General features: G+C 34.6%; 1 protein-coding gene across 1 annotated transcript; it reads right to left on the bottom strand.

Annotated features, from left to right (window-relative positions):
* Positions 1 to 993: 993 nt before the first annotated feature.
* Positions 994 to 3,757, bottom strand: LOC123897550 (F-box protein At1g47056-like). Its single transcript, XM_045948243.1, has one exon. The coding sequence runs from the start codon at positions 3,036 to 3,038 to the stop codon at positions 1,395 to 1,397; it is 1,644 nt and encodes a 547-aa protein (XP_045804199.1). The 5' UTR covers positions 3,039 to 3,757; the 3' UTR covers positions 994 to 1,394.
* Between the last annotated feature and the right edge of the window lie 10,674 nt (positions 3,758 to 14,431).

The raw sequence follows: 14,431 nt of genomic DNA, 5'->3' as shown, positions 1-14,431 counted from the left end.
ATGACCATTCTCTTTTTTTGACAAAAATCATCTTGACTATTCTGTTGTGATCAAAGAGAGGGAATATCAAAGCCCTACCATCAGATCTATAGCTATCCTCATCATCAAAAGGATACAATTGAGGAGTCAAGGATATGCTAGTTGTGGACCTCAGTTAAGCATATTTTGGACGGAGCAAGAAAACAAAGATTATAGACAATTTTGCATAACTTTGTAAGTATTTTAGACGATTTATTAAGTCAAGACGTGGACAATCCTATCTTAAATTTAACAATCCAAATCGTGTAATTGCATTTAATGCACGATTCTTTGGCCCCAAAGATTTGCAAGATCACAATCGTGAGACTTCATCAAATTTGTAATTTCGTGACCTTTGGAAAATATCAAAGGTAGCTGAACTTTAAGAGATATTTTGTACCTAGTATTGCATTATGCACAAATATTATTTTCTACGTTAAAACAATAAATTCAAGTAAAATAGTATTGCATAACACTTGTGTCACTTGTGCACAACAAAACTAAGCCATATTTTGTTCACTCCCTAAGCATCTCCAATGTACCTTTACCATTTCGTTGAAAATTAAACTTCTTATAACTTTTCATCATGGAGCATCAAGAACTTAAAATTAAGAGCCGTATCTATATAGACAATCTCAAAAGTTGGTTGCTTAACATTTTAATGTTTGTGAAAAACCCGTTCTTGTTGTGTGTGTGATTGATGGTTGAAAAATTAAAGGAAGAGTATATAAATATGTAATGTGTGGTTAATTGTGAGGCAAGTAAAAATGGGTGAAGTTAATCATATTGCTTAAATCCTACATCACATTTCGGGTTAATGTCCATAAAAAATCGAGTTAAGCAATCCACTTAGATCCTCACTATTGATTATAGATCCTCTCGAGAGTCTTACAAATTATCAATCTTTATTAGTATTTCCCAAATACAAATAATATCTTCTGCCATTCACTATCAAAATCTGATACAATGCTATAGTTTGAAAAATAGACACAACAATCATAAATCATACAAAAACCAAACATCCTTAACCTCCGAGATCCTCCTATACACATTGTTGTTTCCAATCCATTAAATCTAGGAATCCAGTCAAGAGAAGAATCAAACAAACAATACATGATAAACAAGGGATAAGAGAGGACATTGAGTGAGTTTATCAAAGTATAGCACCAACATAGAGGGGGAAAATGCCAACATAGAGGGGGAAAATGCCATCGACACTTCAACCGCGTGAAGATTTGATTCAGAAGACAACAAATAACATCACACGGCATAAATTTCAAATGTAAAATACAAGATATAGATAATCAAATGATACAATACAGCAATAATAATATTGAAAAATGGTCAAAGACAGCAAGCTTCCTTATGCTCTGTCTCTAACCATGGCGGGCACTAGTGCTACCACCGGAGGACCATCTTCTCAAAGTACTAGCAACTATGTTCCTCCCGGACAAAAGCCCTAACCTTTGCTTGAATGAACTCGATCGAACGGTACTTCTCGATGCAATATTTGCCGTTGTAGGCATCGGAGGAAATTCTATACCATTGTCTTGTGCTCCACCATCACTAGCATCTTGAAGTTCTGCTTCGACTGTATCCAAATTAACAGCAACCGATCCTCTAGAGCGCCTCAACCAATCACCACCCTCAACTGTAACACCCTTACATTTCTTAACCTTCACTTTCACCAAATTGGGACACCCATTTGCCAAAGCTTCCATCCCTTGATCAGTAACAGGACAACTCTTAATGCAGAGTTTCTTCAAAGCTAAACACTTTGCAGCAATGCATGATATCTCAGGATCACCAACAGTATCACTTGCACACAAAGCCAACCTCTCTAAATTAGGGCAATTAGCTGCCAACATTTCCAAACTCGCTTTCGTAGGGTTAACACCAATAAGCACCAATTCTTGTAAATTAGGGCAAAACTTAGCAACAGCAATTAACCCTACATCACCAATCCGATTCGCTTTCCACCCATCAATATGAAGCTTCCTCAACAACTTACACCGTTCTGCAATTGCAACAAGTCCCATATCAGTGCACTCAGGTGTCTTAACAAGATGCAAAATCTCCAAATTTGAACAATTGGAAATAGCTTGCAATCCAATATCACTGATCTGAAGCCTCTCAAAGTGAACTTCAACAATCATGCTCCTAACTCGTTCTGCCATTAGCGTAAAAAGTGTATCCCAATCACCCGAGCATCGAAAAAGCTTCAAAGTCTTTAGATTCTTAGCACCAAGAATCAAAGAACCAAAACACTGTCCATTATAAAGCTCTTTCAAACATATCGTCTTAAGCGACGCCGCAGCAACACCCGGCCCAATCGGATCAGCCACCGCAGTCTCCGCAATTCCACGGAGACGCTTCACCGAAAGCTCCTCAAGTGCAGCACAATTATCAAGCACAGCGTTCATACCTTTAGATCCAAAAGTACAAGATCCACACGATAATTTCTTCAAACCTTTACAATTCTTAGCAAAAGCTTCCATTCCAGCATCAGTAAGTTCACGACACGCGCGGAGTTTAAGGCGCGTGAGATTGGGGCAACGCTCGGAGATTATAACAAGAGCTTCATCTCTTATACTAACAGATCTACGATCGCATTTAAGCGCTAATTTCGTCACTGAATCAAATCGATCAAAGAGAGAAGGAATTACCGGAAGAAGATCGAGTTTCGCGTTTAACGAAAGTCGTTGACGACTCTGTCCTTCAACGTAAAACCACCGCCGGCAAACGAGTGAACACTGGTTCCGATCAGCGGGACAAAGTGACTGAAACACAATCGCTAAGCATTCGTCAGGTAGATCTGATATATAATCGGAGTTTACAACTCCACTGCCACCGCCACCGTCACCGTTAACTGGATCTAAAACATCGTCGTCTTCACCGGCGACCATCGGCGAAACCAAAGCAGTAGATCTGTTAGTTTTTGTGGAGTTTATAGATCGGTTAACTTGTAGGCTTTCCCGGCGGTTAGCGGCGACGGTGGCCGTGGAAGCTGCTTGGCCCATCCACGACTGTTGATGAAGAAGATAGAACGAACAAACGAACGGCTGAGATTGAAAGTTGTGGTTACTCTCTCTGTCACTGAATAACGTCTTTGAGGTTGAACATGTTTTTTCTTTCTTTCTTTCTTTCTATCGTTGTTGTTTCAGAAAGTGGTAATTGCGGATTTGAAAACAATGTTCAATTCAATTCATTTCATTTTGAGTTTGGTTTTTTTGGTAGCGATGTGTTTGGTGTGAGACTCGATATAGTGGACAAAATGATAGGGTATGACTGACCTCATTGGGTTGCCGTGGGGGATGCGTCTGGTTTTCTGACACGTGTGAATTTGACAGAGCTTGCAGGCTTATAGATAGAAGAAGTCAAGAAGATACAACGGAACGCAGCGCACAAAACTCACAAAAGAAAAGTCATGCACCAAGCACCGTATATACGATATACACACATACATACATAATACTGTACATTTTTGTGTCCCCGTGAGCTTATCTCAGTTGGTAGGGATATCGCACTATATGTGCAGGAGCCCGGGTTCAAACCCGGGACACTCCACTAATTCACCTTTAAGGTGAATTTTCTAGCCACTAGGCTACTTGACAAAAAAAAAATACTGTACATTTTTGTTAGTACTCCCCTCTGTACCCAATTATAAGTCACTAGAAAAAAAAATTGTACTAAATTATAAATCATTTTACATTATCAATGAAACATTTAATTTTTTTTCTTTCTATTATACCTTTAACTATTTATTATTCTTTCTTCTTTCATTTCTTCAATTTATCTTTCTTGTATCATTAAAGAAGGACAATTCTGTAAACTAACTTAAAATTTCTCTTTTCCATACAACATTAATTATATTTCTTAATTTGTGTAATTTAGCCAAAAATGACTTATATTGTGGTGTGGAGGGAGTATAATTTTAGCAAAATTATAAGAGTCTTGTTAAACAGGGTTTCCGGACACTTTTTAAGTATTCATTTAAAAAATAATTTATTCAAAAAAGTAAAATATTTTAATTTTTAATGTGTTGACTTCACACATTTTCATAAAAATTTAAAAAAATGGAGTACTATTTAAAATGTTTAAGAGTGCCATGGGGAGTGGGGACACTTAGGGGTGTACGTGGGCCGGATTGGGTTGGGTTTAACCAAAACCCAAACTACATATGATACTCCGGGTTGGGTTTAGTAAAATAACCACCCGTTATAACATTGGACCGGGTTGGGCAAATCCACTAATTTCCGGGTTGGATTCAGTTGGGTTGTGGGTTACCCAAATTATTTTTCTATTTTTTTATATTAAATATCTAAATGTTGAATCATCATATTTTTTCATAAAAATTAACTCAATCAATGTATTTTCTTGAAAAATATGCTAACTTTTTTTCACTATAAAAAATAATCACCCATTTTTTTGTGTAAATCTACTAATTTACGGGTTGGATAGCGTCTTATCCAAATGATGTTTTTGCTTTTTTTTAATATCAAATGACTAAACCATTAATCACTATATTTGTTTATGAAAATTATTCAATTTTTTTAAATTTTAAAAAAATAATGCGAAAAATTATCATATTTGTTCATAAAAATTATTCAATCTTTTTTATTTTCGTAAAAAATAGTATAACTCATTTTCAATATAAAAATATTTAATAATCAAATGAAAAAATCTTTAGTATTTTCATAAAAAAATTTCAAGAAACATAGCACTAGTGGGTTAGTAGGTTTTTTGGGTTGGGTCCGGTTTTTAGGTTTTTTGAAATTCATATCCACCCACTTACCCGACCCAACCCACTTTTTTGAGTTGGATTGGGTGGGTTTGACCGGATCGACCGAATTTGCCCAATCTATGTACACCCTTAGGGACACTATTTAGCATTTTCCAAATTATAATATGGGTCATTTATCTTACCTTATTATTTATTTACAATATATATTATTTATCTCTTTTTTTTTATAATTGGTTTTTGATCGTCATAAAAGTACATGATTAATTTTGTATCTTATTTTTTCTCATGGGGATTCTTTATCTTTACAGACATGTACGAGTTAATCATTTCTCTTATTTATTCGTAATAAGATGAAAGGTTTGAAACAAGGACACATGTGAATGGATTGAAACATTTTAGAAAACCATAAATAATGATGAACATTCTTTTTTTTGAAGAAGCTAAATTAGCCCACTCAAATTGGCGTCAGAGAGAATCGAACCTCAGACCTCAAGATGAGCACACTCCCAGGTCCTAAGCCAATACCAATGCACCAACTCAAGTGGGTTAATAATGATGAACATTCATCTTGTTCATAATCTCATATTCATCGTGTATGTCATGTATGTATGAATCTATGTATTATGTTTGCTTTGTTCTTCTAAACTCTAAAATTAAAATCCACAATTTTCATTAAACTCAAAATTTACCAAACTTGAAAAAAAAAATAAAGCGTTAAAGGACAAATATGTTACAAATAAATAAGATAAAAAATTAATGTGTAAATATTTATAAAGATAAATGACCAATTTGATGGGAAAGAGAAAAAAAAAACAAAAGATGAATATAATATGCATAAGATAAAAGATCCCAAATGTAAATTTACCCATAATTTATTATAACATACTTATTTATTCTTTTATACTATATATAAAAAAGATACAAGAGTTTTGATGTGGACTTTTTATAATACCAACAATATTTTTGTTTTTTTTGTAGCAACAAAAATCTTTTATTAACAAACTCACCATAATATAAGACACATTTTTTTTAGCGGCAAATTTTTTTTATTAACAAACTGACCATAACATATAAGACATATTTTTTTTTTGACATAAGTTAGACACAAGCAGTCGCGGCTGCATAGGCCGCTAATAATATATAAATTTGATTTTTTTATAAAAAATTGATATTATTTATTTTAGACTAAAATGAATTTTCATTTTAAAGAAGTTAAATTCATATCATACTCTCTTCAATCTCTATTATAAGAAGAAATAGAATTCAATTTATTTAATAATTAATATATCTAACTAATAATATACAGATAAGATACCTTACTTATTTAATAAACTTAATTTTTATTTTCTTATAATAGAAAACAAACAATATGTTTAAGGCAAAGCTAAAGGTAATATAAGAAAACAAAACAATATGTGCCGAGTCTTCTTCATTTAAAATGTCTTCTTTATTTAAAAAGTACACCTGTGATGTACTAACTGTAATAAAAATCTTATGAAATTTAATAAAAATATACGTACAACTTGACTGTTCCTTAAAATAAAAAATAAAAAAACTTGACTGTGTGACGAGCTACGTTGCCTAGGTGTGGCAGTGCGGTACGGGTACCATCGATTACGGAGTACGATATTTTAAAAAAAATTAATATACGTATATGTGTATATGTGCATAAATTAAGGTACGGATACTTACTCAGTACGAGTACATACCTGATACTGGTACTCTCCCTTAAATAGAGTATTCGTGTATCATAGGATGAACATTGAAAGAACTAATAATTATCAAATACACCATTCGATAAAAATACACTGACCGGAAAAACTAATTTTTCTCATTAATAATTTTAGAATTTTATGTTTTATTCCAAAATTAACACTCAATGCACTAGCATTGAAATGAATTATTTAATTTTATTTAAAGAGGATACAAATAAATTGTGCATTTAATAAATAATAAATTTAAAGAGTGTTTTTTATAAAAATGACTAATTTTTTTTCTTCAAAATGTTCATTATAAAAAGAATCGGATAGAATAATAACTTTTTATTAATCAAGTGAGATAAATAAAATATACTTAAAAATTATTTCCATTATAAATTAAACTCGAATTCTTCTAAAACATTTTTTTAAAAAATATTATTATCTGCTTGAACTCAATGAAATTTCAAGTTGATATTAATTGAGTTTATACTAGTGTTTTTTTTTTTTTTTTTTATCTTAGCCTTGATATTAATTGAGTATAAAAAAATATTATTATCTTAACCTCTTTTTTTTTTTTTTTTATCAAATTGGTAACTTGTTGAGTCAAGGAACTTCAATTCATTGAACGTGTTAAATGGATTGTTATTTTAGACAAATTTTTAATTTGAACAAATGGGTAGACCGAAGAAGGCGATAAAGCTTGTGTCATGTGGTGGTCAAATGAGGTGGTGGCTTACTGGTTTGGCAGGACGACTAGAATCACCCATTTTGGAACGTAAGTTCCGAACCTATATCGTTCCGAACCTATATCTATTTTGGATTCTAGGTTGCAAACCAAATTGGGTTAAAATTTAAGAGTATTTTTGTGTTTTGGGGGGCCTGTAGCATGATAGGGGCCTAAAAAGCAATTTAAGATGAACTAGGAAACTCTTCTTTATTGGACTTGGGCTATAAGCTAGGGTTGCTTAGTTTAAGTATATGATATTGTGAAGAATTTATTTTTCGCCCCCAGAACTGTGCTCTCACCCTTAAAACTTATATAACTATTGAAATGTCCTTTGAATATATAAAGTTAAAAATATGGATTAGGACTGTATACAATAAAAAATTAGTGATTACAGTGTAGTCGGCCAATATATGGCCCAACTATCATATTATTATTATTTATTTTTATTTTTTTGGATCTCCATTGTCACCAAGTCGTGCATTTACGAGGATTAATATATCCTATCTACTTAATGATCAAAATTCTAAACCAATATTAATATATTGCCTTGTGGGAGCTTGAGCCCCCAATGTAATACACACAAATCCGCCCCTGATTGTTAGGTACTTGCGACAATGTCTTCCTTCACACTAGCTCTAGAATCTTGAGGAACATTAATATATAAAAAAACATAAATAACTTAAGAATACAAAATTGTTTTAGTAAAAACATGTTTCATGCAACCTTCTAGAAGGTGAACGTGAAAAATCCTAAAAAAATCATATAGATGAGGTGTTAGCTAGTTAAGTAGTTAATACAGTTTTCTACTCTATTTTTTTTAACATAGTTTTCTACTTAAGTAGAGAACAATGTAAAATCTTGAAAATTTAATGTATATATAAGGTGTCAATTAGTTAAGTAGCAAACTTTTATTTTTCTACTTAAATAGTAAATGTGTAAAATCTTGACATTTTATATATAAAGAGTGTCGACTAGTTAAGTAGGGGGGGCAAGAGGAAATCTACAGGGCGCGAAAAGAATATATCGTACATAACATATTATGTAGGGATTTGAGGACTTATGAGTTGGGTCATATTGGGCCCCAAGAAACAATAAGTTCCTTTTTTTAATTTTACAAAAACAGTAAGTTCATTGATTATTTTCACAATGCTATAAGCGTTTCTAGTTAATAAATCGTCATTGTGATATTTTTTTATGGACGTTATCTTAATACTCATGCTGTAATATACATTTATTTTTTTAATCCAGTAGGCTACTGATTAGATTGTATGAAGAAGTGTGAAATTTAAAGTACAAATTTTGATCCTCTAATAATATCTATAGTAGTTATCAACAGAATTAATCTTATGAGACAATGTTATAATAGTTTTTGAATGTATTGAAGTTGTAAAAAAAGTTACGATTGTGTTTTAGCAATTTTGTGCAGACTAAACCTTCGTTTGGTTTCGCGTTTTTCACTACACCTAACCCGCGTTCAATCCGTTCACATGGGTTTTCACCTATTTACAAAAGCTACAAAGTGTACCTTTTCACTGTGTCGTGATTTTCTGTCACGTTTTAAGAGACGCGGAACGAAACACAACGTAAATTAATTAACAAAAGAGAGACATTGTGTTTGTCAAAATTATATGTACTATAATTTTTGTAAAATAACCATAACTTCATTATAATCCTTACATACTCACCATGTTACAAATGTACACTAACAAATGTACCATGACTTTTGAACCTGAAAAAAAACTTCAACTTCTTGTAACCAAGATTTCAAGACATACTTAACAGTCAACACCTTGTTAAGCAATAATCGTGCTTCATTACTAATTCACCACAATACAAGCCCCTTATATAGGCCAACACACAATACAAGTAACTAACTTTACAACAAACTAACTAACTATACAAATTGCAAGCCAAGCCCAAGTCACACGCGCGCGCACGAGCTTGCAGCTCAGTTGCCTTGCAGGCCACGCTAGCTGTGACTGCACAATCTAAGCCTGCATACTGAATTGATCCTAACAAACACTCCCCTAAATTGAACTTCATCAAGAACAATTTACAGACTCCAAGCTACACAGACCCAACTTGTCTCTATTCCTGCTAAAACTTTCAAAACTTAAAGCCTTGGTCATGATATCTGCTACTTGCTCAAAGGATGAGCAGTGGATTAACTGAACAGCTCCTTCCTTAGTCAAATCTCTCAAGAAATGGAACCTAACATCAATGTGTTTGCTTCTTCCATGCATCACAGGGTTCTTTGACAGTTTAATTGATGAACTGTTATCACAATAGATGGTAATGCAGCTGCTTTCTCTTGAATCTATTTGAGCCAAAATTCTGGACAACCATATCCCTTGACAAGCACTGCCAGCTGCAGCAATAAACTCAGCCTCAGTGGTGGATAAAGTGACTATTGGTTGCTTCTTTGATGACCATGAAATTGCTTTTGAACCAATCATGAACACATATCCAGATGTGCTCCTTCTATCATCAATATCACCAGCATAGTCAGAGTCAGACCATCCAACTAGTTCACTCCCTTTGCCTCTTTCATACCATAATCCACAACTCACTGTGCCTTTTAGATATCTGAGAATTCTTTTCACAGCAGCCACATGAATCTCAGTTGGTCTTTCCATATATCTAGCCACCAAGCACACAGAGAAAGCAAGATCAGGTCTGGTAGCTAGTAAGTACATCAGACAACCAACCATCTGTTTGTACACTGTTGCATTGCTTGCTTGTCCAGCTTCATCTTTCATTAATCTATTTCCAGGCACAATTGGATTTGTCACACTATTGCAATCATACATTCCAAACCTCTTTAGTATTTCAATTGCATACTTTTGCTGATACAAGAAAATACCATTGTTGTCCTGCTTTACTTCCACACCAAGGAAATACCTCATTTTCCCTAAATCTGTCATAGCAAAGTTCTTTTCCATGGACCTTTTGAACTCACTAAACATTTTCTGATCATTACCAGTAAAAATTAAGTCATCAACATACAAACTTACAACTATGATTTTTCCATCTGCATCATGTTTGACAAAAAGGGTATGCTCATGAGGGCACTTTTCAAAACCTTCTTGACAAAAATATGCTTCTATTTTGCTGTACCATGCTCTTGGAGCTTGTCTTAAGCCATACAAGGATTTCTTTAGTTTATACACAAGTTCACTATTTTCTTTCTGATAACCCAATGGTTGCATACACTTCTTCATTGAGTTCTCCATGTAGAAAGGCACTTTTCACATCTAACTGAAACACATACCAGCCTTTGATTGCAGCAACTGCCAATATGGACCTTATTGTGTCCCATCTAGCAACAGGTGCAAATACTTCATTATAATCTATTCCATGTTGCTGACAGTATCCCTTTGCAACCAGTCTTGCTTTGTATTTCTCAATTTTCCCTTGCTCATTGTATTTGGTTTTGTATATCCATTTTACCCCTATTCTCTTTGCTCCAGAAGGTAAAGTGGTTAACTCCCAGGTATTGTTACTTTCAATAGCTGCAATTTCAGAGTCCATGGCCTCTCTCCATATGTCACTTTTGCAAGCTTCTTCATATGTGGTAGGGTCTGCACTTGGTGTAAATATTGCTAGATTGTGTAGATTATGCAATTCTGCCTCATCTGTCACAAAATCATCTAGATAACCTGGTCTCTTTGACACTCTCTTGTCAGGCTGCACATACTCATTGTGTTCTTCATCACTATCTTCTGAGTCTGGTACTATTTGGCCAATTTCATCATTGCTCAGTGATTCATCACTGTGAGCATCATCATTCTCCTCACCACTGTGTTTGCTTGTTGAACAAGCATCTGAATCAATGATTACTTCATTAATTTTCCCTTTATCAACTTCATTTGTATCCCAATTCCACTGCTTAGTTTCATCAAACTTCACATCCTTGCTAATAACTATCTTTCTTTTCAAAGGATCATACAATTTATATGCCTTGGACTCTTCACTAATTCCCAAGTAGATACATACTATACTCTTGTCATCTAGCTTCTTTCTCAGATTATCTGGTATATGGACATAAGCAACAGATCCAAAGATTTTGAAGTGACTTACAGATGGCTTTCTTGCACTCCAAGCTTCTTCTGGTGTGATGTCCTTTACTGCAAATGTGGGACATCTATTGAGGATGTGTACTGACCAGTTCACAGCTTCAGGCCAAAAGCTTTTTGGCACATTCTTATCTTTCAACATACATCTCACCATATTCATGATTGTTCTATTTTTCCTTTCTGAGACACCATTTTGTTGTGGTGTGTATGCAGCTGTCAGTTGTCTTCTTATGCCATGAGAATCACAATATTCATTGAATACTGTTGAGGTGTATTCCCCTCCTCTATCAGTTCTTAGACACTGAATCTTGAGATTTGTTTCATTTTCTACCATTGCTTTAAACTTCTGGAAGGTGGACAATGCTTCAGACTTCTCACTTAAGAAATAGATCCAAGTTTTTCTGCTTAGATCATCAATGAAAGTGATGAAGTATCTCTTTTTGCCATTTGACTCAGGACTAATGGGACCACATATATCTGAATGTATCAATTCCAATCTTTCAAATGCTCTCCAAGAGCTCTTCTTAGGCATAGAATCTCTTTGTTGTTTACCCTTCATGCAGCTATCACATTTTTGTTCAGGCTCCTTCACAGCTGGTAGGCCTTGTACCATTTTCTTTTGTGCCAAAATATTCATTCCTTTGAAACTCAAGTGTCCATATCTCTGATGCCATAGTTGAGCATCATTGGACTGGGATGTATTGAAGCATTTTGGAACTAAGACTGGTGCTTTGATTATATACATTCTGTTCATAGACATGTGAGTAAACATTATCAAACCTTTCTCTTCATGATACACCTTGCAGGTATCATTCTTGAATACAATGGTGAGATTCTTCTGCTGTAACTGTCCTATACTCAACAGATTATTCTTTAATCCAGGGAGGTAATAGACATTAGTGAGAACTTGAACATACCCTTGAATGTATAGTTTCAAATTCCCTTTACCAATGACTGCCATCTTTGAATCATCTCCCAGCTTGACTGAGTCTTTGAAACTGTCATCATAGTCAAAAAGCCATTCCTTGTTGCCTACCATGTGATTGCTGCATCCTGAATCCAAGAACCAAATCTGATGATTATCATTGAATCTTTCATCAGATCTTTGAATTTCTTTAATTTCTTTACCCTTTTGAGCCATAAGCAGTAATTCTTCTGCTTCATCAAATTCAGCATAGTTCACATTGTCTTCTTCCCAATCTGGACACTCAGATTGAAAGTGACCTAATTTGTGACACTTGTAACATTCAACATTCTCTTTGTTGAATTTACCTCTGCCACCACGTCCTCTTCCTCTACCACCATCTCTTCCATAGGGAGCACCTCTTCCCCTACCTCTGCCACCATTGTTGCTTACTTTCAAGACTTGTTCTTCCTCCTTTTGGCCTTTCATTCTTTGTTCATGAACAATTAAGCTACTTTGCAGTTGGTCCACAGTCCAAGAAGTTACATCATTTGATTCTTCTATAGAACAAGCTACATAATTGAATCTTGAAGTTAAAGAACGCAAGATTTTCTCAACTATGTTACCTTGTGTCATGACTTCACCATGCATCTTCATCTTGTTGGCAATTGTCAATGTTCTGCAGAAATAATCTTCAATTGACTCACCAATCTTCATGTTCAGAGTTTCATATTCTTTCCTCAAGGCCTGTAACTGTGCTCTCTTCACCTTAGATGAGCCTTGATACTTTTGGCGCATAGAATCCCAAATCTCTTTGGCTGTATCTTTAGAAAGAATTGTTTCAAGTATTGTTCTGTCAATTGCTTGAAAAAGATAGTTCTTGGCCTTCAGATCTTTCAATCTGCTATCTTCAGCTGCTTTTAATTGCTCCTGTGTGGCATTAGCAGGTGCAATTGTAACTCCATTCTCAATCAGATCCCAAAACTCCTTGGAACGTAGCAAGTTCTCCATAAGCATGGCCCAATGATCATAAAATCCATCGAATCTTGGGATGGAGGGCTGCATGTAGTTGCTTGATTCAGCCATGGAGGTTTGAATCAAAGCTTCTTGTGTAACGAAAAACTGGTTCTTTGTGTAACCAACAACGGTTGTTAGACAAAGAAAGGATTTTGGATCGAAACCGGTATACTGATACCAATTGTTAAGCAATAATCGTGCTTCATTACTAATTCACCACAATACAAGCCCCTTATATAGGCCAACACACAATACAAGTAACTAACTTTACAACAAACTAACTAACTATACAAATTGCAAGCCAAGCCCAAGTCACACGCGCGCGCACGAGCTTGCAGCTCAGTTGCCTTGCAGGCCACGCTAGCTGTGACTGCACAATCTAAGCCTGCATACTGAATTGATCCTAACACACCTACCATGGACGGTTGCCACTGTATATTGTTATTATTGTCATAGTGTCCCGCAACATTGTATGCATATCGCACACTACGCCACTCACTCAATTTATCAAAGAGTGTGTTAACAAATATCTTAAAGCCAATAGTTAAAGATTTAACAGCCTAGGACCTCATCTTATCCTGTCCTGACACTGCCACCTCACGATCTTCTTCACCCTTTTTCTAGCGGAATTTTTGCTTTTGGTGAAAATCGAACCATGTACCATGAGATTCAAGTACATGTTCAATCTCTTCTCACTTCTAATTGACATAATTTTTAAACTTTAAAAGAACTGAATATACGTTTCAAAAAAAAATTACTGTATTAATTTTTTTAATTTGTGTTTTTTTTTTTTTACAATTTTAATTTATGTTCTTAAAACACCCATTAACATTTTTTTTATTATAAAAAATGTAATAATAAAACAAACATATCATAAATCAACCCCCAACCAAACCCATCAGTATCACGTTGGTTGTGTGGAATCAGAATCTTGTTGTCTTCCCTAGATAGATACCTGGTTACTGGTTGTTTCAGAATAGTCCTACTTTTTTAGGTCCAACAAATGTGTATGGCTTGTTTCCTCCACATGCTCATGCTCATGCTCATGCTCATGCTCATGCTCATGCTCATGCTCATGCTCATGCTCGTATCATGTGTATTGTGTAGTGTGATAAGTAAGAACTGCGTGATAGTAGTACTAAGGCTCTGTTTGGTAACACAAATAAGCTAGCTTATAGCTTATTATATGAGCTTATAAGCTTGTTTCAAAAAATTAGAGGTGTTTGGTAACAAGCTTTTTGTACT

This window comes from Trifolium pratense, linkage group LG1 (assembly GCF_020283565.1).
Source record: "Trifolium pratense cultivar HEN17-A07 linkage group LG1, ARS_RC_1.1, whole genome shotgun sequence".
NCBI lineage: Eukaryota > Viridiplantae > Streptophyta > Magnoliopsida > Fabales > Fabaceae > Trifolium > Trifolium pratense.
Note: the sequence above shows the minus strand (reverse complement) of the source record. Positions and strands in the feature narration are given on the sequence as shown.